This window comes from Brachionichthys hirsutus, chromosome 9 (assembly GCF_040956055.1).
Source record: "Brachionichthys hirsutus isolate HB-005 chromosome 9, CSIRO-AGI_Bhir_v1, whole genome shotgun sequence".
Taxonomy (NCBI): Eukaryota; Metazoa; Chordata; class Actinopteri; order Lophiiformes; family Brachionichthyidae; genus Brachionichthys; species Brachionichthys hirsutus.
In genome coordinates, this window is record NC_090905.1 from 2,995,393 (window position 1) to 3,022,192 (window position 26,800).

The 26,800-nt window shown below is 42.0% G+C and overlaps 4 protein-coding genes across 4 annotated transcripts in view; 1 reads left to right on the forward strand and 3 right to left on the reverse strand.

The window, feature by feature from the left end:
- Nucleotides 1–285: 285 nt before the first annotated feature.
- ttc4 (tetratricopeptide repeat domain 4) lies at nt 286–2,887 on the reverse strand. The gene is made up of 10 exons (XM_068743713.1): nt 2,723–2,887; nt 2,477–2,594; nt 2,229–2,390; nt 1,976–2,053; nt 1,743–1,867; nt 1,578–1,664; nt 1,255–1,469; nt 1,063–1,147; nt 861–943; nt 286–664 (listed from the first exon to the last, which is right to left on the reverse strand). The coding sequence occupies exons 1-10, from the start codon at nt 2,831–2,833 to the stop codon at nt 565–567; spliced, it is 1,164 nt and encodes a 387-aa protein (XP_068599814.1). The 5' UTR covers nt 2,834–2,887; the 3' UTR covers nt 286–564.
- Nucleotides 2,888–3,607: 720 nt separating this feature from the next.
- On the reverse strand, nt 3,608–6,382 carry pars2 (prolyl-tRNA synthetase 2, mitochondrial). The gene is made up of 5 exons (XM_068743461.1): nt 6,379–6,382; nt 5,694–5,709; nt 5,249–5,561; nt 4,639–4,884; nt 3,608–4,549 (listed from the first exon to the last, which is right to left on the reverse strand). Exons 1-5 carry the CDS (start codon nt 6,380–6,382, stop codon nt 3,668–3,670), a joined length of 1,461 nt encoding a protein of 486 aa, XP_068599562.1. The 3' UTR covers nt 3,608–3,667.
- An 857-nt stretch (nt 6,383–7,239) lies between these two features.
- Nucleotides 7,240–8,694, forward strand: insl5a (insulin-like 5a). Its single transcript, XM_068743823.1, has 2 exons — nt 7,240–7,414; nt 8,546–8,694. The coding sequence occupies exons 1-2, from the start codon at nt 7,240–7,242 to the stop codon at nt 8,692–8,694; spliced, it is 324 nt and encodes a 107-aa protein (XP_068599924.1).
- Nucleotides 8,695–12,265: 3,571 nt separating this feature from the next.
- sgip1a (SH3GL interacting endocytic adaptor 1a) overlaps nt 12,266–26,800 on the reverse strand; it is a 29,160-nt gene continuing 14,625 nt past the window's right edge. Inside the window, exons 8-24 of the mRNA XM_068743462.1 lie at nt 23,744–23,755; nt 22,957–22,978; nt 22,793–22,868; nt 22,529–22,614; nt 21,889–21,969; nt 21,256–21,321; nt 20,392–21,111; nt 19,834–19,958; nt 19,525–19,678; nt 16,341–16,400; nt 15,390–15,501; nt 14,535–14,690; nt 13,674–13,809; nt 13,340–13,542; nt 13,042–13,106; nt 12,460–12,624; nt 12,266–12,372 (exon numbers count right to left, since the gene is read on the reverse strand). Coding sequence (XP_068599563.1) covers nt 12,350–12,372; nt 12,460–12,624; nt 13,042–13,106; nt 13,340–13,542; nt 13,674–13,809; nt 14,535–14,690; nt 15,390–15,501; nt 16,341–16,400; nt 19,525–19,678; nt 19,834–19,958; nt 20,392–21,111; nt 21,256–21,321; nt 21,889–21,969; nt 22,529–22,614; nt 22,793–22,868; nt 22,957–22,978; nt 23,744–23,755 — 2,262 coding nt within the window. The 3' untranslated portion in view covers nt 12,266–12,349. The remainder of the gene's footprint in view (nt 12,373–12,459; nt 12,625–13,041; nt 13,107–13,339; nt 13,543–13,673; nt 13,810–14,534; nt 14,691–15,389; nt 15,502–16,340; nt 16,401–19,524; nt 19,679–19,833; nt 19,959–20,391; nt 21,112–21,255; nt 21,322–21,888; nt 21,970–22,528; nt 22,615–22,792; nt 22,869–22,956; nt 22,979–23,743; nt 23,756–26,800) is intronic.

The window sequence follows — 26,800 nt, forward strand, 5'->3', positions numbered from 1 at the left end:
TTTTTCATCATATTAACATGCATTCATCTTAACCCAGCTGTCACTGCTCCAAATATTCTCTAAAATTCAAGCAGATTTCTAATTTTCAAGTACTTGAAAATCGAATTGTATCTCCTGTAGAGAATAAATATTTAGTCCTTTACTACCAAAATATGGGTCTTTTGTAAAATGTTTGCTGTACATTTTCTATTTCAACCAGTTCAGTTTTAGATCTGTGAAAAAAGAGCTAAAGAGCAAATGGCAGAGGAACCACCAGCACAGATCCAGATCACTTCACTCTGTTGGTGTGTGTGTGTGTGTGTGTGCGTGGGTTTCAAGTTGCTATGGTTTCTGGCGCTGGCCTTGTCTGGAGACGAATATTGTTTCCCATTATGTGACATTTTCAGCCTTGGCATAAGGCATAGTTAAATCTGTACCAGATAAAAAAGACACCCAACATGATCTACGTGCAGATCTTTTACAGTAAGACCTGGTTGTCACGACAGCAAACATTTTGTTTTATTCCTTTTTTGAGACACAAAGACATTTGTATACTAAATATCCAAGAATTGAAGAACAGAGTTTTCACAATCCTTTGATTTTCTTTCCCGTCACAAACGTCCTCCAGAATCCAGAACCATCCACCAGAACGATGAAGCTGGGGGTGCCTGCCTTGACAAAGTACCTGTCAACAGGACAGACGAGATGCATGAGAATGAAAGTCTTAACATACAGCTTCCATAATGTGACACGGGGTAAAATATAAAGTAAAACAAAACAAACAAAACAAATTGAAACTTCCCAGCAGATTACAATCAAGAATCCTTTGTGGCGATTACAATGAAATGGAACCAGACTTCATGTAAACCTTGTTTCTGTACCTTTTATGCTGCAACACCTTTAGAAGAGACATCTCTGTGTGCACTTGGTAAAGAGTCTCCGTCTGCTCGTCTTCAAAGTACAGCTGGGGAGCGAGGAAAGTTCATAAAATACAATACAACCACAAAGTAATGATTTTTACTGTTGGAAAAGTGGATTTTATTTAATCTACTGTACATATAACAATTTAATTTAAAAACAAACCAGTAAATTCTGTGGATGATATTTTCTATCCATGTCCCATGGTGGAAATTGTTCTCCAAACATGGCCACCAGGTGATCGAAGAAACTAAAACAAGAAAGGTGAAATGACATAGAAGTTCTTCAGCAGCCATGTTTTCCCACTAAGCATGCTTTAAAGTTCCACAACAGGCCAAATGAACCAGCAGGACTTACCAGCCGCTCTCACAGAAAGCCGAGATGAAGTCGCTCTGTTGATGTTCTGGATATAGGAAGAGGACGGGCCAGTGAAGGGATCCCTGCTCATCCAGGAAGACCTGAGCCCCCGTGACCTCCTTAGAGCCGAGACCATCGGCTGCCGAGGAGCCTTCCTCTTCATCCTCACTGTGCTTACTAGGCTTCCCAGGCTGGAGCAGCTTGATGCTGCGATCCTGCAAAATTGCACACAAAGATTTCCTGAATAAGCGTAATATTATGCAAATAATTACTTCCGGCACGTATAGAAATGAATACTGCAATACTGCAAACAAAATGCTTACCTTTATAGCAGCCAAAAGTTTTTCTTTTTCAATCCACAGCTTCTTGTCTTTGGCCTTGGCCTTCCTGATATCTCTCTCTGCTGCTCTCTGCGGTGCGAAAAACAAAACCTGAAACTCCAACCTACGCCCCAAATCAGCTGATCAACTCATTATTATTATTGATACCTTTTGTTTATCTGCTGCTGCTCTCAGCTCCTTCAGCGTATCGTCACCAGGATGGAGCTGAAGCCCCTCATCACACCACTGGAGGGTCTCTGCGAAGAGCCGCAGCTTCACGCAACACTGTGCACCTGCACCAACATATGCAAAGCACAGACCACATTGCTCCTCACTTTCTAAACATATTTATAGTCATGTTTTATGCCAAGGTGAAACATCTGTACGATTAAATTACATACCTCTTATCGAGGCTTTAAGGTGATCTGGTTTGATCTTCTTCGCAGCTGTCGCATCGTTTAAGGCAGAGCGCATATTACCTGTCGAAAGTAGAAAAACGGAGGAAGAGCTCAAGTGAGAAATTAAACGATGATCTATCCGAGCCATCTTATCACACCAGGTCGACGCGCGTCCTTTAATTGTGTAGCGACTCCTGTTCCTTGTATTGTTACGCCATTTAGAACAGATCATACCTTTATGAGAGAGCATCCTTACCCAGGTAAAAGTGAGCCGCCGCCCGGTTGGTGAGGAGAACAGTGTGGATTTCCCGGTCCTCACATTTCTGCTTTATCCCTCCCGTGTAAGCCATGACAGCCTTTTTGTAGTTTTTCTCTTTGAAAAAGGCGTTGCCCTCGTCCTTCAGACTCACTGCTTTCTCTTGGGAGAAATGAGGGAAATGAACTTAATCTGTTTGGGCCGATGTACGTTGATTCAGAAGCTGGAAGACTGACGTTCCACCGTACCTTCCGGGGTTCTGTCTTCATCGTGGATAATGGCCTGCAGACAAGCTAGTTCCGGATGCGTTTTTCCGTCAATCTCTTCAGGGGCAGTTTTCATGAACATGGGTACTTTATCAAAATCCTGAGTGTGACAAAAGAAAATAGGGATCGTTGCGTAGACAATTGATTTTCATCGATCAGCTTGGCAACTTACAACAATTGCAAAGTTAACAAAGCAAAGAATCAATAATGTTGATAACGGTTGCTCACCTCCACCCAGTTGTCTTCGGCTAAGGCATTTTTATATCTTTGGGTCTTGAATTTGTCCATGAAGTCGTCCATGCCGTCGTCGCTCTCGTGTTGCGCATCGGGGGACGCCATCTTGGATCAAATACAAACAAATGTGTTTCCAAATCTTTTATTAATTATTATATATTGTTGTCAGCAGCTCATCGGTCGTACAACACCGAGTTATTTTTAAGATACCCAGCTTCTTGTTTACAAAATGTGTTCGGCTGATGCAACATGAATAAAGATCCGTGCTGAAACATAGTGATCGGGATACATTGGTTCCACCACGGCCGAACTGATAATTAAAATAATAGTAATGTGCCTTGTAATCTTTAAACAAAACAACGGCGCTGAAATTTCTCATCAACCTAATTAGCATGATGGGCGTCTGGAAGTGTATATTAGTATGATGATTACTCGCGAACCAAAACAATGTTAAGTCACTGAAATTATCATAAACGTAAACAACAAAACGTATTTAGACGTGTTTTTGTTTTGGAAAAGCCACAAATGTCTTACATTGCGGATTTTTCGTTATGAAAAGCGGCTGTGTGCCACAGGGTCACCACAGGAGGGCGTCCTTTCCCTGTTATTCCTCATGATGCACAGGGAAATTATGGATTTCGAATCTAAAATAAACACATGCAGCTAATATGAAGGGGGAGCTATAAAAATAATTATAATATATATAATTTTCATCATATCTGACTGAAACCCTACCTGCTGGTTCTCCAGCCTCAGTGAAACAGGAACCGACTAGTATTGCTATGATCCTGCCACCGCCTCAATTTCTTGCATTTATATTTTGTTGAAAAATTGCCCTTAGCTTTGTCACCCATTATGCACACATCATGACACACCAACAAATATTAAGGCTTTTTATTACCCCACACATACAAAAAAACAACGTTTATTATTTATTATTCATATGGATTCCACTCGTCCCAAAAGATCTAACAATCCATCTTTACTGAGAAACATCGTTTCGCCTGTCTGTTGACAGATCACCTCAAAAATCGGTATTTCCTCAAGAGCTCCATTTCCCACCACAACAACATAAGGGTATCCCAGTTTGCTGGCGTCCTTCAGTCTCTTTCCAATCGTCATCTGTGTGCGATCATCAAGAACAACTTCCCCTCTCAAACCAGGCAGAGTCTCCCCCAAAGTGCGAAGCAGTTCCTCAGCTAAGACGGCCGCCTTATCTTGCTTGCTGCCCTTCTTTGGGGGTAAAACACACACCTGGTAAGGGGCGATGAGGCCTGGCCAGCGGATCTCCTCCTTTGTTGACATCACCTCAATGGCTGCAGCGGCAATACGGGTTACCCCGAGACCGTAGCAGCCCATCTCTGCAACAACAGGCTTTCCTTGGGCATTGCTGAAGGTCGCATTAAAAACACGAGAGTATTTTTTACCCAGGTAAAAGGTGTGGCCGACCTCAATCCCCTTTGACTCAACCAATGTGCCGGTTTTGCATTGTGGGCAGCCACTTCTGTCCGATAGCACGGTCTCTACATTAGCAGAGAAGGAGCAGCTTCCACAGACAAGAAACCTGTCTTCACCAATTTCTGCAGGCAGCTGGAACTCATGGGAGAGCTTACCCCCAATGTTCCCCGTGTCTGCCTGCACCTGGACGCAACGCAGACCCAGCCGGTTGAAGAGCCGGGCGTATGCCTCACACACCGATTCATAGGTCTGGTAAGCAGATTCCTCGCTCGCATCAAAGGAGTACATGTCTTTCATGTAGAACTCCCTCCCTCGAAGCAAACCAAACTTCGGCTTCAGTTCGTCCCTGAATTTGCGGGTGATCTGGTTTAAAAAAAAAAAAAAAGAAGAAAAGAATAATAAGTAACAGCTCACTACATGAACTGCAGTGGTGGTAAAAGAGTTCAGGCTACCTGATAAAGAAGAAGGGGGAGTTGTCGGTAGGAGGGGCTGGTCTGGTGAGCAACCAGAGTTGTGACTGCCTCCTCATGCGTTGGAGCCAAACAGTAGTCGCGTTGGTGGCGGTCTTTCAGTCGGAGCAGCTCCTTTCCCATCAAGTCCCAGCGCTGACTGGTTTTCCACAGTTCAGCTGAGCACAAACTGGGCATGTCCAGCTTCTGTCCACCAATCATCAGCATCTCTTGGTCAATTACTCTCATCTGTCGTTTCAACACAGCAGGAATTACAATATTTAAGACCAAAATAAGAACATTTACACTCAGCCTCATGTCCTGGTTCAATACTTTTAACATTAAAGCCAGGACCAACCCTAATATAGACTGCGAAATACAATGCAACACAAGAACTAAAATGTATACGCTGGAAACAAAAATAAAGATGACGACAAGACACAAATGCATGATTTATTGATCTTTTACAGTGTCTTCTATTTTTATTTATTTGTCTTTTCAGTCAGAATCTCTACTAAATCTCTACTACACATCTATCCATGGGCTCAATACAAGCAGGTTTGCCATTCTTACTTCATGCCTGTAATTTGCTTTGATAAAAAGCTCATCTCACCAGCTTCTCCATGGAGCGGACCATGGCAGGGAGGTAGTAGTAACAGCCCGGGTTGGATGGATGGATGAGCCCAGCCTGCTGCATGAGCCTTTGGCTCTTACAAGTCATCTCTCCTTGGGTGTCCGGGCCCATGTCCCGCAGGTTGGACGGCTGGTAGAGGCGGGACACCAGGAGGACAGGCTGGACACTTCTGGATTCAGCAGCAGTGACATCCTGAGACGACCCTCTCCTGAGAAGAACCGAGGTTCTGTGGAGGCACTGGAAAACTCTGGGCCGAATCGGATTCATTACTGTTTCAATAACAGACCCAGACCTTTAAATAAATAAATAAAAAAAAGCTTTAGCAGTTAGTTAAAACCTGTCAACAATACTTAGCTTAAGCTAGCAGAGGTACTTCCTCAGCTAGTAAACAACGACCGTATTTAAGTACAAACAAATTACTCACCTGGGATCGATAACAGCTGTCAGGTTGTTCCGAACAGATTACAGGAGCACATTTCTTCAAAACGTTGACGCTACAAAAAATCTGAAGGTCTCCGAACAGGCTTCCTGGGTTACTTACTCGTCTGGGATAATCGCAGCCTCGGCGTTTCATCGCCCCCTGCAGGTTAGGAGGAGTAAAGACTCGCAGGCAGTGGGAAGAACTGGAGCAATAAAATGATGCTATCAGCCAAACAGCGAGGTTGTTTCTACGCTTTTATGGATATCCTTTGTGTATTTTGGATTTACACACCATTGAGGTTAACACAGGAAATATATGCTGAGAAACGAGAAGATTCAGGGGCCTGCAAACGCATTTAACCATCCTGTTATCCTTGGGGATTATTTGACCCCATTCATGTTTAACCGGCTACATATGGCGCTCGGGATCAGCACCGGACAGCTCCATAGGCACATATGGAGCTGTCCACAGTATTAGATGTGTTAATTTATTCCCATCACAAACTTTGGTTCATACTTAAGATTTTTCTCATTTACAGTATGGCGTTAGTGCTAACAATTTTTAAGTTACAATCTTTCAAAAAAGTGATATCAAAACTGAAGTACCAAAGAACATAACGTAGTTTCTTCACATTATTATAATCAACTTTAAACAAGACAGTATTTTGTAGTATTTGAAACAAACATACCCATGATTGCTTTAGACGTCATTCTATCAGGAAATTCTTGTTATTGGTGGAACATCAATACTTTTAGGAATCAATTTGTTTTAGGCTTCTATTTTTCTATCGTGACGTAAAAACAGATTTTCTGCCATCCTCACTGTCCTCTATGTCCTGATAAATGTAATATCATTTCATTGACATCCTAAGTGGCACCTCCTCCATTAAAGCCAAAGTCAAATGACGCGCTGAGCATCGCAACACGGCAATCAGCAGCGCCGTAATGACCTGCATGATGGACTGTCAACATTTACCTTTTTTCCTCTCGTACTGACCAATCTGCCGTAAAACCAGAAACAACCAGGCCATCAAACCGTGATGACCAGATGGCATGATTTGACAGCGGGGAGGGGATCACTTAGCATTGTTAAATTGGCCGTGCAATGTCGTGAAGGTCTGTCTAAACCCCGTCTTAAATCCCATAATCACAGAGCGACTGAAGAGGATGCACTCGTCTAAAGTGATTGTCAGCTGGGGTCATAAATGGCTGATGGACATCACTCCTCTCTTTCAGACAAATAAAGATGGTGATGGGTGGAGATGGCCGGAAACATAAAATGACCTGATTGCCAGGACAGTGTGTGTGTGTGTGTGATGGGTTCCAGGACCAGTCAGACGAAGGAGGTGGGGAGATGTGGAGCATGATCAACTGGAAGGTGGTTGGTATATAACACAGGGAGCAATGCCCAGTCCACACTGGTGCAGCCTCAGACGGGCTAGACCTGAGACTAGATAACAGAGACCTCCTGGACCCGCAGCCTCGGCCAAGGTCGTTCCAGAATAAACCCGACGGTGATACAGCGGCGTAGAGACAGACCGGTGTCCAGCATGCGGGCTCTGGCGGTGTTGCCTCTGCTGTTGTGTGCAGCGATGCATGTGGAGGTGGGAGCGGAGGGGAAGGCGGTGAAGCTGTGCGGCCGAGAGTTCCTGAGGGCCGTCGTTTACACCTGCGGGGGCTCCCGCTGGAGGAGATTCCTCAGCGAGGCAGACATGGATGAAGATGGTGAGACAATTTCCCTTTTTTGTCTATAGGCAAGCTGATTTTATTTTAATTTCAGGATTACCTTTATTGCTAGAGCTGTATATAAAAAAAGATTAATGATGAATGCATAAAAGTAGGTTTTGATTATGTGTAGATTAAACTTTATTCTAATGCACTTTAAAGGAAACCAGTCCTGAATCAAATATGGATTCAGAAGTTTATCTAAGATAAAAATGTTCACCTATCTCAGAAAAAAATAAAACGCACCTCTTTCAAAACTACAACCCGTCGAGTATTTTTTTTATTTGATATATTTTTGTTCATGTCCATCCAGACATTCCATACGAAAAACAGACTTCAGCTCAAGCCTCGCATTAGCACCATAGAAATGAAACGCCATTGAAATGCGCAATTTAGACGATTTACAATGGAAACATGTAACGGCATGAACAGAAGGAACGATTCCAGGAAGATCACTTGGATCAGTGAAATATTATATATATTATTCTGCAGTTTGCTTCCACATTTAAGTTTATTTTCCATCATTCAACACGCTCAACGAATTTATTCTTCCTGATGATACTCACAAAAACACAACCGCATAGATGGTGAATGAAGAATAAGCAGCAGCGTAGCTCGGCTGTGGCTGAGGTGGCCGTTGTCCTTCAGTAACCTTTGACCTCTACACGAGCTCCTCGCCGAAATGAGCAATGCTAAGGAGACTGCTGCCAACAACGCTGTGGTCAGTTTTAATCACCTATATCGCAGAGATATCAGAGATATGGTCTGCTGCTCTACCTTAGTAGCCTGGGAAAGCCCATGTATCATGATTAAATACTACAGCAGTGCCCGATCCTTAGGCGAGCCTCTCCATTACTGTCTATCACACACAAAACAAACCCAGTTAGCATATCAGTTGTGCTGATTAGAAAAAGAAAAGTGACATTGTAGAAAACAAATGGCACCATGCAATCTGTGCAGTCATTTAGAGTTTCCTTATTTAATGGAAGCACAAAAACATCATCCATTATCCCGTTGGAAAGTACGTGGAAGCAAAGCTAAAGGAGGAAAATGTGCGTGGACGTGATAAAATAAAATAAAAAAGTCTCACAAGGTTTTCATGCTTTTAACGTTTGTGCTTTGTTTTTGCAGGTTTGCCCACAGGGGAGCAGAGCAGTTTGGAGAGGCTGGGTGGCGGCGACCCGGGGTTCCAGCTGAGCAGACGGGATATTAATAATATTCTGGCCAGCATGTGCTGCAAGGTGGGCTGCAGGAAGAGTGAACTCACCTTCCTCTGCTGAGAGCAACCCTTTTCTTAATCACTGATTGGCCAAAATGACTCTCTCATTTTGCCTTCATAGTCCAAACCTGAATCAAATATATTCACATTTAAATCAGTACAATTGCATGGATGTTCAGACTGCTATTTTGTAGTTGCTTTAGATATTTTTGAGGTGGACTTTTGAGAGGTTTCTCATGTGAATGTGCATCACCGGAGCATCTGTGAACATGTTTGTGAAGCAAGGCTGGATGGTGCAACCAGAAATATATACTTCAATTAAAATGAATGTATGCAGAATAGGTAATACAATTTAGCTGAGGTAAAAATGCAAGGGTGCAGGAATGCAGGCTCTCACCTCTGAGTTCAGACGTACTTTGTGTAGTCACATGGCTGCAGGTTTGCAAGTACCATTTCTGTTTTGATGTTTTTATGATATTTGAGCTGCATTCTATAATTTTGTTTTTATCCAATAAATGTTCTTGCACTGGGCTTACATTTTGTTTTATAAAAGTCAAGTAATCAACTCAACATAAAGTTGATAAATGCCACCCTGATGGACAACATGCTAACCCTGAGCCTCAACACAGCCGCTGCAAAGCCAGACAGTCCCCTTTAATTAAATCAAGCCTTATCCAAAATCAAACTTTGCTCTGTCACCATAATTTAAGGTTGTTGGACAGCCAAACGCACATCTGGCAGGATCCCACTAACAGTCCAATGTAGCCACACTGCTGATGGTCTAAAAAGACCAAGTACAGGCAGCATGAGAAATACTGTATTTTGCAGAATTAGACTACATAAAAATATTAAAACACAAGCATCCACTTATAACTTTTATTGGTTTTGGAAAGAAGCAAACTAAGTTCATCTTAGCATTGTTATGGACTACACAAACAGCTTGCACGTGTTTGAGGTGAACGGTACAGAACCAAAGAGCATTCTGGCATATAGCACACGCAAACACTCTCCTCTCAAATGTAATACAGACAACTGACACTGAAAATACGTGTTGTGCCGAGTATTATACCATAGACGCCCGACCTCATACTGCATGCAAAAAATGAATACTGCAAGACAAACTCTCCACAGGGATCTGGGAAATGCAGGTTTTGCTCTATTTTAAACAGGATTCAATGAATAAAAAATATTTTTCTACATAAAAGGCTGACAACACATGTAACCCTGTGGCGTTGTGGAAATTAGTAATAGGTTTATGACGGGTGGGGTACATGGCGGGCCTCTGTAGATAATGCTGCAGTGATGGTTGCACTGATAGCTTCAGTTCACTCAGTCGATTACAGCTTCCCGCCAGCCACACCGGTTCATCCAGATGAAAGACTGACATGACTGAAAGAAGATGTCATCAAACTAATGTGGGAGCCAAATTGCACCAATCATGACCTTTTGGGTAAATTAAATGCAACCTCAGAGTAATCCTTATTTGTTTTTAAAACTGCGCGAGAGTAATCTAATAATTCCTTTTTTATTATACAAATTAAAATGTGGCAAAAACCCAGATATTTCTGCAGCAGCTCTGAAAGGAGCATGATTGGTTCCATTTAGGAGAACGCTGACATACAGTACAGTAGAGATCTTCAGCTAAGCATCACACTCTTGGTTCTTCATTCTCAGAGTCTGAGCATTCAGGACGATCAACATCATCGGCACAGTGTATTATTATTTTTTTAACACATTGAACAATATAATATATTTTCACTTTTATCTGTTTTAAAAAATATTCAGTTTATTCTCCTTAACATAGGACTGACCGGGGTAGACACAGAAAATACAAAAAGAAAACAAAAGCATTTTGGTCCACTTAAGCTTACACCACAACCTCATTGAACTCATGTCATCTCACAGAGACCATTACAATTATGCAAAATTAACCCACCAAGACATCCCTGATCATCCAGCCAGCACCGGATGATCAGGGATGTCCTCGTGATATAGTTGGGGAGATTAAGTACCAGGTTTAGGAAACAGATAAAGACACACGATCAGAGAGGAAGAATAAATGAATCAGCTGAGATTGTCCAATTAATCTGACGCCGTTTTGACCTTATTAAAAGGAAACTTTCGATAATTTCGGAAAAAGAATGACTCGCTTGGCTAAAGATATATATATATGATCTGCCAGTCTGTTAAATGTCAAGGCGGTGCAACAAAATTAACTGTTTAGAGGTAAAAGAGCGAATTTACCTAAACCTAAAAACTCTAACAATTCATCATATGGGCACCAACAGATGTTCAGGGATTTCATTGTAGACCAAAGTTATTGGCATCTTGTCCAGATATCAGGCTTTAACGACAAGCAATCTTTAGAAGAGGACTCTTATTTTCTACTGTCCGAGCCAGTCTTGATGCAAAAATAATCCTCTCCTGCTTCACGGGGAGCAGACAAATTTAGATAATCTCCAAATCATGAGTGAACAAAACGGATCGGTTCTTTTCCATAAATGAACTGTACGAACTCTTCAAAACATGGACCTTACCCAAGGCATAAATAAATCTACATTAACACTGCTTTCACGAAGCATAACAGCATCCAGGAAGATATTCATCTTTTTTTCTTTAAATTACCCCGCCCATATATAGCTCAAAACTTCTGCACTTGAGTTAAAAAATTATATCTGAAATAAATTCAAAAATTATACCTTATACTGTACACAGGTTACTCAACTACACGCATAACAAAAAAAGAGAATTCAAATATTTATACCTTGAAGGGCTCTGAGTTGCGCAATAGCATTCAAACTCTATTCGTATACAGAATCACATTTTATACAACAAGTCGTCATCAATAAATAAAAATAGAATGCTGTCATGTACTCTGGAATCTATCATTGCCGTCCCCGGAACAGCAAAGATGCTATCTGACAATACAAGGAAAACACCACAACGCCCTTTAAAGACATACAGAATATTCGAGGTTTAAAATGACATTTTGTACACTTCCTTTGTTCTGATGTTGAAAGCATGTTTCCTTATTTTGTAACCAGTATGTTGATTTATCGTTGCAGCTGCCCACCTGGCTAAAAACATTCCCATGTCTGAAGAGTTCCAGAGAAATAAAGTAACAGTTTGATTGACTGATCAGTGCATTTATGTCAAAAAGGATGCGATTAGAAGTCATGTGACCCTGTAGAACCACTATGCGACAAATAAAAATCTATTTTTCATCCAATTGCAAAACAAAACATCAAACTTCTGCGACTACTGAAAAATGGCCACCTTGTTTATTTGGTCAAACTTTGGACCCCCCCCCCCCCCCCCCTCATAGCCAAATCTCCCTGGATTCTAGGCAAAAGAAAAAATACATCTGACCCAGAAAACACTTCCTGTCCACGTCTTCAACCAGGCAGCTGCAATGGAACTTAAAAAAAAAAAAAATACTTTGACCAGTGGAGGATGGAGAAAGAGGCGCCGACATCAGAGGAAGGAACAACCGAGGTGACTAACAGCAGCAATACGGATGCTATATGAAATGAATACAAATACAATAATCGCATGATCTAACACAGCTCCACAATGCTATAGGCAAGTTATACAATACTGCTGGGTTAGGCTGCGGATTGTCAAGTGGGCTCAGAAAATGGAACGTCTGCATGGTGTTGCTTTTTCCTCTGTCCTCCACGCCAGTCTACATCCAGTGGCGTTCTCAGTAGCATGGGTTAGTTGTCGGCCAAGTATTTTCCTGAAAGACGGCGACAAATTATGGGATTATGAAACTATTCAAAAGATAGATTTTTTTTTTGTCTTGTTACTAGAATGCTAAACTGACCTGCAGAAAACCTCTTCTTGATGAGGGAGAAGCGGTATCCTGGCCCAGCGAGTTCTATGTCGCAGCCCGATAGGGTGCTGCCCTCACTGGTGAACTGCACTGCCAGAGGAGCCGGTTTACTGGGGCCTCCTGTTAGCTGAAAGCGTGCTAACAACGATCCCACACCTGAAGAAGAGACACAGGCAGGATAACAAAATAAAAGAGCTGTATTTCTTTGCCAAAGGACATTATATTTAGCCACGAGAAAGCCAATCAAAAGTCATCTATGTTCAGGGGAAGCACATCTGACCTGATCATGCTTGAATCTCGTAAAGCAAAGCTTTACTTAATGGACAGTTATCTGGGCTTTATCCTAAAACAATGCCAGCTAAAAACACCATTTACAAACAGAAGGGGGCACTGCTTCTTCAGGTTGAGCTTACAATACCCCCTTTCCCCCCTGTGATGTCATCACATTGGCGCCAGGAGCATGCTTGCCTGCATCCATGGCTTTCTTCCGGTGCAGGTTGTACGCTCATCTCAACAGTTGCCAAATTATCTAGCTTCGTTAAATGAATGTTCATTTTATCACACTGCACATACCTCCATTTTCAGATTTCTGTGAGATATCAGGAATCTTCCAAAGGATTCTTTGATGCTCTGCATTCCTGTAAGGACAGAAAAGCACATGAAAGATTTTCCTAAAGATACAAAGTCAAATTAACCAAGTGTAAAACCTTTTTTGTTCTCGATATGGCCCATTGCTAAAGCAAAAAAAATGCACTCCATGCTCTTTGTTTCTCTAATTCTTTATACACTGTATTACAACATTGAGTTTCAGTACCAATACTGCATGTTGCCTGGTAAAGAAAAGATCAGTATATCAACATTCCAACAGTACCATGCAGCAGGAGGTAAGACAGCCTGTAGTTTTGAAACTCCGCCATCAACAGAGACGAGGAACTGGACGTTGTTGAGGGCCACAGGCGTCGTCATGGCATCCCCGTTGTACTTGTAGTCTATCCTTAAATCAGTGCTGGTGGGCTCACACCTCCAGCTGACCGCTAGGTTCAGAGGAATCGACTGAAGGCCCTCCGTCGATACCTGCATGCAGACAGAAAACATGCACACCCAAATTGGAATGCTTGCTCTCCAACATATTATTGTGCACATTCAATTCAAGCACCCCCTGAAAAACATGTTCAAGCATCAAATACTAACGTTTCCGGGGTTACCTGATATTTGAGCATGTCCACATTGTAGTATGTTGCCTGTGGCTTCTGCTCTGCCACCTTCTTTAAATGGGCAATAAGGTTCGGCATGTTCACCCAGAAGTCCTTGGAATCAGCCTTGACTTTTGCAGTGGTGTCACTGGTGAGGAAGCACGATGCAAAGATCAACATTTAATCCAATCCTTAAATAAAAACCACCAACAACTTCGTGTTGAAGTAGGTCTGAACACTCGGATTACCTCAAAAGGATTTGGAACGCAGTCGTAATTAGCGCCTGAGATCATTTGAGTTAAATGAACTAAATAACTAACTATTCCACATCAACATCAGGAATGTTTTATGAGCCACTTCAAAGAAATACGCCCTTATAAACATCTGAACATTTGCAGGATTTTTGAGGGTTTAGACATTTACGTTTTCGGTAAAGTTCATTCAGATGTCTATTTTGGATATTTTACTTATTTTCCTTGCATATGGTGTTGTGCGATTTAATGTGTGGAAACAACCATTTATTGTAACACTTAAAAATGAAATGGTTATGAAATATATAAGATGAAATGGAAACAAAGATGCAGGGAATTATTGATATTTATGATTTAGAAATATAACAAAGAATATTTTCAATCACGTACCCTAATAGCTCACATGCTCCATGTGTGAATCATCTAAATATTGATTACAATACACAGTGAACGAGATCATTCGTTTTAGTTTTGATGAAGTTAAATATCAGGCATATTCAAACTAGACAATAACACATTCAAACTACGGCATAATATGTTCGCTAAGACACTTGTGGAAAAAACTGTGCATTTATGATTTTGTTCCGACAGTGACATGGTGAGTTCACAGCGGCGTCATTACCAGCAGAGGAGCTGGGGGTTAGGCAACACATGCTCCAGTCGGCTGTAGTTGGTTATGCTGAAGGTTAGCACGGCGGGGGACGGGTTATTAGCAAAGTGCCGTGTAATCCCTGCTGGAAACGACAAAACCATCTCACCTATGATCTTCACACCACACCTGAGAGGAGGAGAAAAGTAAAGAGGAGAACAAAAATAGGTTTTCTCATTTCCACCTCACTCTTTAGCCAATCATGTGCTCCTTGCCTCTTGAAACTAGCAAGATCATAACCCGAGCAATACTAATGTCAAGGTCATTTTGAAGCTTTAGCTGCTGCTGTACACAAATACAATACAATACACAAATAATAATGCTAAATGGGTTCATCAAAGTGAAGATTGACAGCAACAGCTGAGACATTAACGTTGTAATCCTGGTCACATATATCCTAATGCTAGGTGAGAAGCAGCACAGATACTTAGCTACTGTACTTATAATTACAGGTACTTGTACTTTACTGAAGTATAAAGATTTTCTGACAATTTCTTGCTTCTTCTCGCTGCCTGTTCAAACATATCTGGATATTCTACTCCTTACATTTTCAAGACAAGCCCTTTACTCTCATGGTTTAGTATTCATTTTAGAGTTTCTCATCATTTGAATGAATATCCAATTGAGGTTGATGTTTCTGCAACAACTGCTGGTATAAATCCTTCAAAAGTCAACTTTACAGTCTATATTTTCACTTTTACTGGAGTAAATTGAAACTTCTGCTTATAACAGTCTTATCTTACACACGTACCATAACTGAATGCCTATTTGAGGAAAGAAGATGTACTACTTCTAACAATTAGACTCCATGATATTTGTTTGACCTACTTGCTGGGATCAGCTCCTTTAAAGAACGCATTGACAGTCTCTGTGAATGCAGCAGCCACAGGAAGTGTGTCCTGAGCCCCCATGGTGAGAGGACTGGGTCCTCTGGAACAGCCTGGAGGCAACACACACACAAGACAGACACCATTAAAACAGCCTTTACACACACACACTGAGTCCTTTTGCAGAAAAATATTTAGTAGCTTCAACCTGGTATGAAAATACAACCATAGAGATACATGCTGCAAGAGCAGAAGTACAACTCAGAGTTTGAGCATGAAATGAAAATCTACGATGCCAAACTACTGAGCTGAAATCCAACAACTTGAAATGAGAAATCTTGGTGTTAGTATGGCACTGTGAAAATTGCAGGTTATGTAAAATAAAAGGATTCCATTCCTCTTTGCTGTGAAATCACAGCCGAGAGGATCAAACGTCAAATATTTCCCAGAAGTGTACAAATCTTTATACCTCAAGTTAGACCCTGACATCAGTACTGCTATGTCAGACAGGAAAGAAGAGGCAGACAGAGACCGAGAGAGATGTGCATGCTTATTCAAGACATGCTGTTCAAGCCGACTTATTCTGACAAGATCAAAAAAGATTAGACAATCCAAAAACCAAACTGAGAACCAGAGGACCAATAGGAGTAAAGTGAAAAAGACATTAGTACATGAACTATGCGATGAGCGAAAGGTGGTCAACGCAGACAAAATGAGAAGGTGTTGGACGTCATGGATATTTAAGTTTACTGCATATAAAGGGGCTCAGCCAACAGTTAGCATGGAGTGAATGAGGATGATGAGGGGATGGCAAAGGACAACAAGGAGGAGAGGAGAGGAGAGGGGAGGAAGGAAGGAAGGAAAAAATAGGGTGGGGAAAAGGAGGGGCCAAGCTTGCACAGATGAGCCTCAAAGTGTGCACACGCTACACCCTTGTGCAGAGAAGACTTACCTTCAAAGGTTAAATAAAACTTCCCTCTGTCAAACCATACAAGGGATGGCTGGTCATTCTCTGTGTGGGGTGGAGGGGAGGTACGAGGAGGGAGGGAGGGAGGGAGGGAGGGAGGGAAGTGGTTGAGGGGGAGTGAGAGGGGTAAGGAGAGAAGGACAGAAGCGTGAGTCTCACATGGCAGGTCTATCGCACGTCACAGTGAGGTGAAACGTGGTGGAGGAGGCTGGACCACGGAAGAGGAGCAGAGCTCCACGGCAACCCCCCCGGACAGAACAAGTGATGGCGCGGGTGTGATGGGATGCCGTTTTTGTGGTTGGTTTGCGTGAGATAGGAAAGGCAGGAGTGAGGGGCAGATGTGTGTTGCAGGATGTTGCAGCAGTATGACTCAATGTGCAAGATGTTCAACACAGGAGAGAGAGATCGAGGCTGTGGCTTCTGGTGGGGTGATTTCTGCCAGAAGAGAGGCGGTTGTCAGTTTCAAGGTTTAGAGGAGAAGCTGAAAGTACACTTCTGCAACAGAGGATATTCTAAAACTGGAAATACGTTCTTCGGCTTACTGTCATCACATTTTCGTCAACGTCTCTGCTTTTTTTTTTTAAAGAAAGATGAAACATAGGGAAGCACACTGCTATGTTTAAAACCGCCCTGCAGGGGGCGTCAGTTACACTCAAGCTGCCTTACACTGCAGATAAAAGTCACAAGATGTTTTTTTTTTGTCATGAACTTGTTTGTATGGGATGTGAATCAAATAATGTGAACAACTTTCATAATTAATGAAACAGTGATGCACGCATTGCAGAAATCACTTATTCATCAGGTTCAGGATCACAAAGCGTGGCCTGATGAACGATGCAATCGATTCAAAAACAGATTAATCAGGAAGAGATTCATTCCTCAGCACAAATATCTGACACAAACAAAAATTGTTTTCTATTTCCTGATCATGAGTCACAAGCGATTACCCCAATATTCAGTACTACTACTACACAACTGCACAATGAACAATGTCTGCCTGCAACTCAAGTCAGTCAAGTACTTGGCAACAAGCCTGGTGGAGCAGGATGGGTGTTTTCTGGTCGTTGCTGCAGTTTGATGCAACATCAAAGCAACGAAGGTGCGTCCTTCAGCGAGTGGAACTACTCGAGTGATCGCGTGTTGTGGAGTGGAGTGATGAAACGGTGAGAGCAGGACAAGGCCGCATGAAGCGAACAAAAGGGCAGGTGTTCACATTAAGAGGGCGGGGTTTGGCGGTGTGTTTTTCTATGGCCGTTGAGTGTGTGTGAGTGACAGGTGGCAGGCAAAAAGGTGGGAGTCAGGGGTCGAATGTGGGAGTGGACCACATGTGACCCTTGAAGGCCACTGGGGACTGGTTGAACTTGAGGTTTTGTGGTCTTCAAGTGTTTCTAAGAAGGTTTCCTGAATACCAAACAGCTGGCGTCTAATCCTGGTAACGGACTTCAAACGGTGTTCTGAGCGGCGGGGCTGATCTGACTGCGTGTTGGCGTTTGTGACCGAGTGAGGGTCCACGGATCAGGAGCTCTTCAGACGTGCTCACGGGACACAGCACACAAACACTCATGCTCGTGGAGCAGAGATTAAAGGGTAACAGAGGCTACACAGCACTCTGCAGACACACACATACACACACATTATATGTGTCACAGAGGAGAGGCAGGAGGTTGTCATGGCGACTTTGAAAGCCACTGGCGCAGTCACAAAACAGAGAAAACACATTCAAACTGTTTTTATTTAACAAAGAAATGAAGATACGCAGGTTTTTTTCCCCACCAAAGATTTTATGTTTTTGACAGACTCCTTTTGTGAGGCGAACAAAGAAAGGAGCAAAATGTGCGGATACGAGAGATTGAGTTGTATCTGTAAAACCTCTAGGAAATGTGTGGGGATGAGTCACCAAGCGCGAAACAACAAAGAAAAACGGTGCCATGTTTGAAATGGAAAAACAATGAAGGGTGTTCCTAAGATATGTTCCTATATCTGCGAGCAGATCCTGACTTGTCAAATAAGCAGCTATTGGGATAATGACTCCGATATACGTACATCATTTGAGATGTATTTCAAACATGTTTTCAGAACCTTCCAGAGAGTCAAACAAAAGAACCGACCGAGACCGACTGTCCTGATACCTGAACTTTTTGACTGACACCACAATCAATCAAGCCGGGCAAAGAAGAAAAAGTGCATCAAACCGGATCGCTCCTCTGTTCCCACTCCACTGACCCCTCTCTGAGGGGATAGCTACTATACCTGCTAACAAATCAAAAATCAAAGTGTCTTTCAAAGGTTTGGCTACAAAATCATCCTCCTCTGACAAACCGAAGACGGATAAAGAGACAAACGATAAAGCAAAAAAATGGTAATCAAATCAAGTACAACAAAAATGTAACTTGAAATAACAATAAAGTAAACATATAAAACAACACAACAAAGGTGTTAAAATTTAAAAGCAACAGGACTGGAGGCAGAGTGTAATTAATATAAATAGCGCTGTAATACTTTGTAGACTCACCATATTGAAATTTAGACGTTTGGTAAACATTTGACCCAACAATTGGCTTACAATAAGCTTCCTCCAACAGGGACTATATTCTGTTTTTATTTAACTGCTGCCTCCAATGCATGTTCTTTTAAATCTGTGATGACTCAGCCATGCTACAGCCTACTGAGATGTGCTATAATCAACTCACCAATGTGCTGCAAGACCTTCAACGCTAACTCCTAAGTTAAATAAAGCTGCACAAATTGTCGCTGTGCCATTATTTCATTAAAAAAAGATTTGTTGTGAATGTTCATTGGCTATAATTACATCCAACACCCTGCTTCAATGTGTGTGAGTGCGTAAGTATGAATTTGTCTGTGTTTTATTGGATTAAAAAATTAATTTATAAGCAATAATTCCGTACTTTAATTTTTAGGGACTAATATTCATTATTTAGGGGACTGTGATACAAAACAAATTGTTGCACATTTAAAGAAATAAACAACACATCAAAAATGAAGAAAGAAACTGCTTCTAATTTCACACAGAATTTGTGCACAAAAAAAAGAAAGGACAGGTCCAGTGAATATAATAAATACATTTTAATTTTACAGTTAATTCAATTGTCACTGCTGCAACAACAGCCAGCAATCGGCACAGATCAGTGACCGCTGAGGGAACACACACCTGACACGGACACGCAGAGCTCTTTACCGACTGTGGGGGTGGTGGCAGCGCTCATGGAGTTGGTGGAGGAGATGGAAGAGGTGCTCTCGGCCCGCGCCAAGGGGGCGATGGGAGGGGGGCTTGCAGAGGTGACGGGCGGACTGAATGGACGACTCTGATAAGGCAAAAAGGAAAGAAATGAAAACAGTTTACAAAAAAAAGTACATTGTGTGTATCTTTTGCTCAAGTAAGACTCATCATAGGTTTTTGGCAAGAGCAGTGACAATAGAAAAACCATAAAGTGGCTTTCTAATAAGCCGCAAGACTTACAGCATCTCCTACAGTTGGTTTCCCTGGAGGAAGTTTGGGCCGAGAAGGGGGGCGGGGTGGAGGAGGTGGTGGTGAAGTGTGGTTGACTGTCGAAGGAGTGGCTGGTTGCACCGGAAAGGGGCAACCTGCAGAGCAGAGAAGAAACATTGAAACAAATGCAGACACAGGATGTCGAGGATGGAAGCACATGACTAATTATAAAGATGATAAAAGTATACTTGCACTACAGCTTCACAAATTTGAATTTCAAACCAGAAAAACAGACGTACTGTTTTCATAGTGTGCAAAATTAATGTCGATTGTGCAATCAGCTGAAAAGAAATTTGGAGATAGAAGAATGCAGCTGATCTTTCCTTGCCAACAACAGAGTCATAACAATGGACGTTACTGTTATTACCCAGCGGGTGAGGACCAGGAAACTGTGTTTTCATTTCATTTCCTTAGGACATAACTCATATTGACTGTAGATTAGACCTGGCATGTTATTCCCAGAATTTCCCAGATCTCAAAAAATGTCCTCTGGAAACCATGTCCCACTTACAATCATTGCTCACTCACCGCTACTCGAGCCACCAGCTCCAGATGTGGGACCTGGTGAGGACACTGCAGCCCGGTATGTGGGAGGTGGTAGCGGAGGAGGCGTTGTCCTGCTTCTCTGGCAAGCATCGATGGCTGAGGTGACAGTTTCAACGCTGACCTCATTGGGTTTGTTGGAGTCTGTGTTCTTTGTCTGCTCCACTGGAGACAGGGCAAGCGGCGGCGGGATGGGGCGTGCTGCTGGTTCATCAGCAGGAGATGGCACTCCTGGAGGAGTTTTTGTTTTGGTAGCAGGGGCTGGGGGTACACTGGTGGGTGAGGAGATGAGAGGAGGAGAAGGTGCAATCTCGTTGAGTGGTGCAGGAGGTGGAGAAATGGATGTAGGACAATCAGAGGGGACAGGAGGTGCAGCTGACTCTACTGTGGGAGGCGGAGCTGTTGGCAGATGAGACACAGGGTCCTCTTTCGGGGGAGGTAAGATGGGCAAAGATGATGCAGGGTCTTCTGAAGGAGGCGGTGATGCAGGTAAGGGCGGGGCAGGGGATTCTGGTGGAGGCGGGGAGGTTGGTAGTTGAGGTGCTGGTTCCTCTGGTAGGGGTGACCGGTCAGGAGTTTCTTCACTAAAGCAGATCCACGTGTCACTTTTATTCTCGATAGCACGGGGAGCCTGCGTTGGTCCAAAAATGTTATCCAAGTCAGCGATTGAAGGATTCACGGTGGAGCCGTCAGCTTCTCTTGACACTTCTGAAACACAGACAACCTGTGAGCAATCGAAGCTTCCCTTTATTGACTCTTTAAATATGGAGATAAAGCATAACAGAGAGACTAGGATGGATAGAAAGAATCTGCAGAGATAACAGGAAATAGTTTTTTATGCAGTCTTACCAGCCTCACCATCTATAGAAGGGAGGACAGTTGATGGGACATTCTTGGGTGGAAGTGGAGGTGGAACTGCAGTAGAATTAGAAGCACAACAATGAAATTAACGACAAGACATGGCTGCAAAATCAACACCAATGATAATTACTAGATTAGGTAATGATCGTGTATGAACTTCACACATCACAGCAATGTATGGTGGGATGCGCGATAGGGTGACTTCAGCAAAAACAGGAATATCGTTTTAGTTTCCACATATTCTTCCAAATCAATAACATGATGGGGAATCATCCAACCTGCAAACCACAACCTCAAGAGCAAAACAAAAGATCATCATGTCACAAATCAGATACGAAGCAGCACAATGCATTCAACCGTCATCATGCCAAATGCAAGGAGGCCCAAGAGGTGTAGTGCAGCAGCCAGGTACTGACCAGACACTGAATCACTGGCTTGTGAATGGACCGATTGGTGTTTACAGTGACAAACAAGGCTCCTTTGCCACACAACAGTTAAACTGGATATGTAGGTCTGTCTGCTAATGGATGAGGGGGTTAATGAGGTGAGCTGATGGAGGCGTGTGGTCATTCCAGCAAGGACAGGATGTACAGCACAATATGCAGTAAACGGAACACTTACTGCCCCTGGGAAACGATCTTGTAAAAGAGGATTCAGGGTCTGATAGAGGAGCACCCCACACATTGGACTCAGACAGAACCGCTAAGTTCAGGAAGGGACAGAATAGGCCAGGTCAGGGGCTTTACAAGCAGAACACGTCAGCATCTTCATTCTTTGGGGCTGTTCTACACGTCTCTTCAAATCCACTTGTTGGACACGACCAAATTCACTTGAACATCATAGCATTATATTATGAATAACATTTCATTTACAATTAATATAAAAGCTTTCCTGCAGCCCGTCTCACCATATCCAACTTGATTGGATGGCAGCAAAATATTAATGAGCAGCACTGTGCAAATGGAAATGACCTCCCAGTGTCAATTTTAACTTTGCCTCGACCAAAGACGCATAAAGAAAACCCAATTCCACACTGAGAGCCTGAGGGAAGGACAATGATGTCAGAGAAAGAGGTGAGAGGAAGAGCAAGGCCCAAGAAGGGGTGAGCTGGAAGATAATAAGTCGACCTTCAGAAACCCCTTTTCATTATTCTATCACTTGGAAAGAAACCCTACACGCCTCTGACAGCAACACTGGGTTTCATATGAAAGAAAACAAACATGTAGAGAGTGAATCAGAGTCACACAGACTGAAGGGTTACCTTCAGTTTTTGATTCTCCAAAGGTCGTGTCCAGAGGAGGCCCAAACAAGGCTGTGGTGTCTTCAGACACTGGTGTTTGTGGAGTGCTGCCACATAAATATAAATGGAGCATGTCACTACTTGAGAAAGATGATGCATTAAAACTTTAAAGGAACAAATGCATGCGTTTCAAATAAAACCAGGCACTAATTCTAAAAACAGTACCTGATGGAAGAAGTAAAAAGTGTAAAAGGAGCAGATGCTGTTGAGGGAACAGCGATGTACCTGGGAGGTTGTGGTGCCGGAGCCGGAGCGGTGGCCACAGCAGGGATGACACGTCTTGGCCTGGCAATCTCCTCTCCTTGAACCATATTTAAGCATGCTCATCACATTCATTCATTTTAATCCACCTTCATTACAAGTGAAGCAAACCTAAGATTGATACTTACTGGATGTGTTCCTTTTCAATCCCTGTAATAATAAAAAAACAACAACATTGTATGAAAAACACAGATTTATGTTAGAGTGGCCTCTATATACAACGGTTAAATCCACTAAAAGACAAATCATCATAGCATTAATGTCATAAATTCAATTTTTGCTGTACCGATGAGAAGATCAGTGAAGAAGTTTAGCCTCAGGTTGACTGCATCTTTTTTTTTTATTCATTATTTCTATCTAGACTCAAATTCTTCACTATGTACCTGTGCCAGAATCGCTAAAAAGCCTTCCTTGACTTTCTATAGTAGATAGAATATAAGGATTGGAACTCCAGGTACGAAATTGGACAAACTAATGCCAAACAACATGGCAAGAGTAACTTTAAAAATAATGTAAATGAAATCTAAAATGCTTAATATTATTATTTCAATATCAGACATGTCGTGAAATACAAATCAGCAGCTTGGTTATTATATGTCAGGAAAACCAGCAAATAAATATTAGGGACATATTTTAAATTGTAAAATGACTCCAATAAACAAAATCAGAACTCAGAAAAACTTGTATTGTTAGTATCAGGTTAGAAAAATGGTAAAAACTTAGTGAACTTCTGCCGCATGCAGAGGAAATATTGGAAAGCTTCGAAAGCACGTGTTTGAAGTCTGAAGAAGCCAACAAGGATCTCGGTGTAAAGGTGGAGGGAGACTTAAAATAGAAGAATTCTGGTGTTGCAGAGGCAAAAAGAGAATTATGTTTTCTTTTGACCCCAGAGAGAGGGAATAAGAGGAGACTTACCGGGCTACGTCTCTGTGACCAGCAAAAAGGAAGAGAGAAGAGATACCTGGTCAGAGAGCGACAAATCAGTAACATAAAATGCAGCAAAAGAAGAAGAACTTGGCCTGACTGGTCATAATTGAGGATGATGATATCCATTCTTTGTGCAGCTATAGTGCAGATAATGTGATTTGCTCTTTGTTTATGTCATCATGCTGCTATTAGTACCCAGCTGAGAATGACTTGTTCAAGCTGAAACATTTAACAATGTTGATGTGAAGAAAAAGTGTAGCATTTCAATGCCTTCACAAGAATAAGGGTATTTATACATGCATCTCATGTCAACTGAGAACCTACTGCTTCTTAAATCTCCTCCATCTCATCCCTTCCTTTGTTTCATCTTCCGTTTAGCTGCTGTGATCTTGTTCCGTGGGAACAAACTAGTGATCTTAGATCACAACTGTGTCCGCCTTCAAAAAGCAAACAACTCTTCTCTTGTAATTTTATCATTTTTGGATAAAACCCACAATATATTTCTACATCGGGCTTCTGGGCTCCTTCTCTCACTCATGTGCTTGCTCCAGTTGTTCAGCGAGCCATAAGATGATGCAGCAAATGGGTGGGAAATGCTGGAGGATGGAGTTCATTTGATTGAGGACACTGAGCAACACTGTGCCATGACCAATGAGTGCATAAAAATATGACTACACACTTCATTCTCCTGGTGCACAAATGAGTAAAACACAACATGCTACTTCATTCATTCACCTGACCATCAAAAATAGTGTCAGTAGAGCAAGTTAGAATTCCATAGAAACGTGAGAGCTTATGGCAGCCATCATTTAGTTAGGAATACACAAGAATACATTCCTCCAACATACCGTACCGGTGTGTTTGTGTGGATGTACCAGGATGCATTAGTATTTACAAACTAAAAGCGATGTGGTCAAATGCATCCCAAACAAGCAGTTTAATGGATTGGATTACAACGTAATTGGGACGTATGTCAATGCAGGGTCAGATTTGCTGTGGCTGACTTATCCTCAGATAACTCTCTGGGAAAACCTAACTGTTGTGGCTGGATAAACTTGGATAAATCTTTTCTCCCACTTTAGTCACCACTAGACTTGTTATTTGGCCTGGAGTGGAAGCTAAAGACTCCAGAGGGGCTTAAATTAAGGTTTAAGATATTTTAATCAGCCAAAACAACTATATTATTACATTACTGGTACCTAAACAAACCAGTCAGTTATAATGCACATATAGTAATCTACCACTTTTTAAAACCGTAATGAAATATACTCACAAAGTGGATTTTATGGAAAAGCACATTTATAAGCAAGCTGCAAGTATTAATTGGTGCAAAAGTGTTATATGCACAACATGCAAAGCAAAGGCTTACCGGACTCCTCTACAGACGTCAGCATCATTAGAGGCAGTGAGGAACGAGGGATAAAAAAAACAAACACATTACCGGTAAGTGGGGTTTGGTAAAGGCTGAAGACTAGAAGGGAAAGCATGTTAACATTAGGCAACAAAAAAGCAAAGCAAAACATTTGTTTCTGACACACACAGTCAGCTGCAATCATCACAGGCAGGGGAAGTCGGTGCAGCACTACAGCTCAATGCATCCATCTATATAGCTACATTCCCCTCTGCTGTAAAATAAGCAGTTAAGCTGCATCATGTCCCTCTCACTAGCTACACATGAATCATGCATGCAGAATATATCAAATATTACAAAAGCTCATGCAGTCTGTAAGGAATACATGGAACTTTCAGGGTTTTTTTGCTGCTGCAAGAGCAGCCTGTCAAGGCTTTGCAAATCCAGTGTGGCTGCAGAAAACCAATGCTGAGACATAAAAATATATAAAGTCTCAGTTATTAATCCCTGATATTCATGCTTGAGTTTATTTTCCGATGTGGGTTTTAGTTTGTTTGTTTTTTTAAACAAGTGCAACTCATAAATGTTTCAGTCTAACCCTTACATTTTACTACATTAGTTCAAGGAAAAGAAAGAACTAAGAAGTAGTGGGAATTTGCAGTATTTACCTTGAGAGGCCCGCTAACATTTGGCCCTGTTCCTCCTTTCATCAGACCATTTTATTGTCAGGCCACAGCCAAGCTTACCCTGAGTTGCCAGGGGCTGGAAGTGACTGAGACTCATTCTACTTTGGTGTGAGAAGGGAAATGCTTTGCTGAAGAAAACGCAAGGCATTTTGGGGAAATTTGTAGATAACTTATCCTTCTTTAAGAAAAAGCACTCAGTTACAGACGCATTATTGCCAATATCAATTAATCTATTGTTTATTTATGAAATAATGAATATACATTAACAATTTCAATGGAGATGTCTTGGAATTGTTTTAGAAGTTCTAAAGAAGCTCTAACTGTCAAACGTTAGCGTTTATTTTCTGTTGATGACCTTGTCACAAAACCATCATCAAGTATCATCTGCTACACATGTCATTTTGAGCCAGGGAAAGACCTTCACACCTCATGGGGTTAACAGAGTCAGCGGCTGAACTTGGATTAAATTATTGAGGGCTCCAGGAGCTCAAATGACCACAAGCAAGCTCACTTGGTGCAGACTTACACATGGGCTCATTGTGCCCACTTTCCCACCTGAATTATTGAAGACAGACACCCAAGCTAACTGCCATCATAGAGGAGTGAAGGAAATACAGGCAGAAGATTTAAAAAAGAATCTGCCATCAGAATAAAAGAGATGCTGTATGCGTTTCAATTTGGGCCAATCAACTGAGCCGACTCATTTCAATCAAGTGCTTCTCATCCCGATATTTGGCAGCAGTCTGCTGTCAGTTTGTGCCTTGTGTTATATACTGGACAAAGCTGGAGAACAATGAGGCCACTGATGGCACTCTGCAAGCATCCCAAACAAAACATATGGACTATAAACCGAACTGCAACTGAGTATAAGGATATGTATTTTAATTTCTCTCTAGGATTTAAACAAGACACTACACGCTGTTGCAAACTGTCTCACTAAACTCATGAAACAGATTATTGTCTCAGACAACTCATTAAAAAAAATGATCGTTAGCACGAAGAGACCCG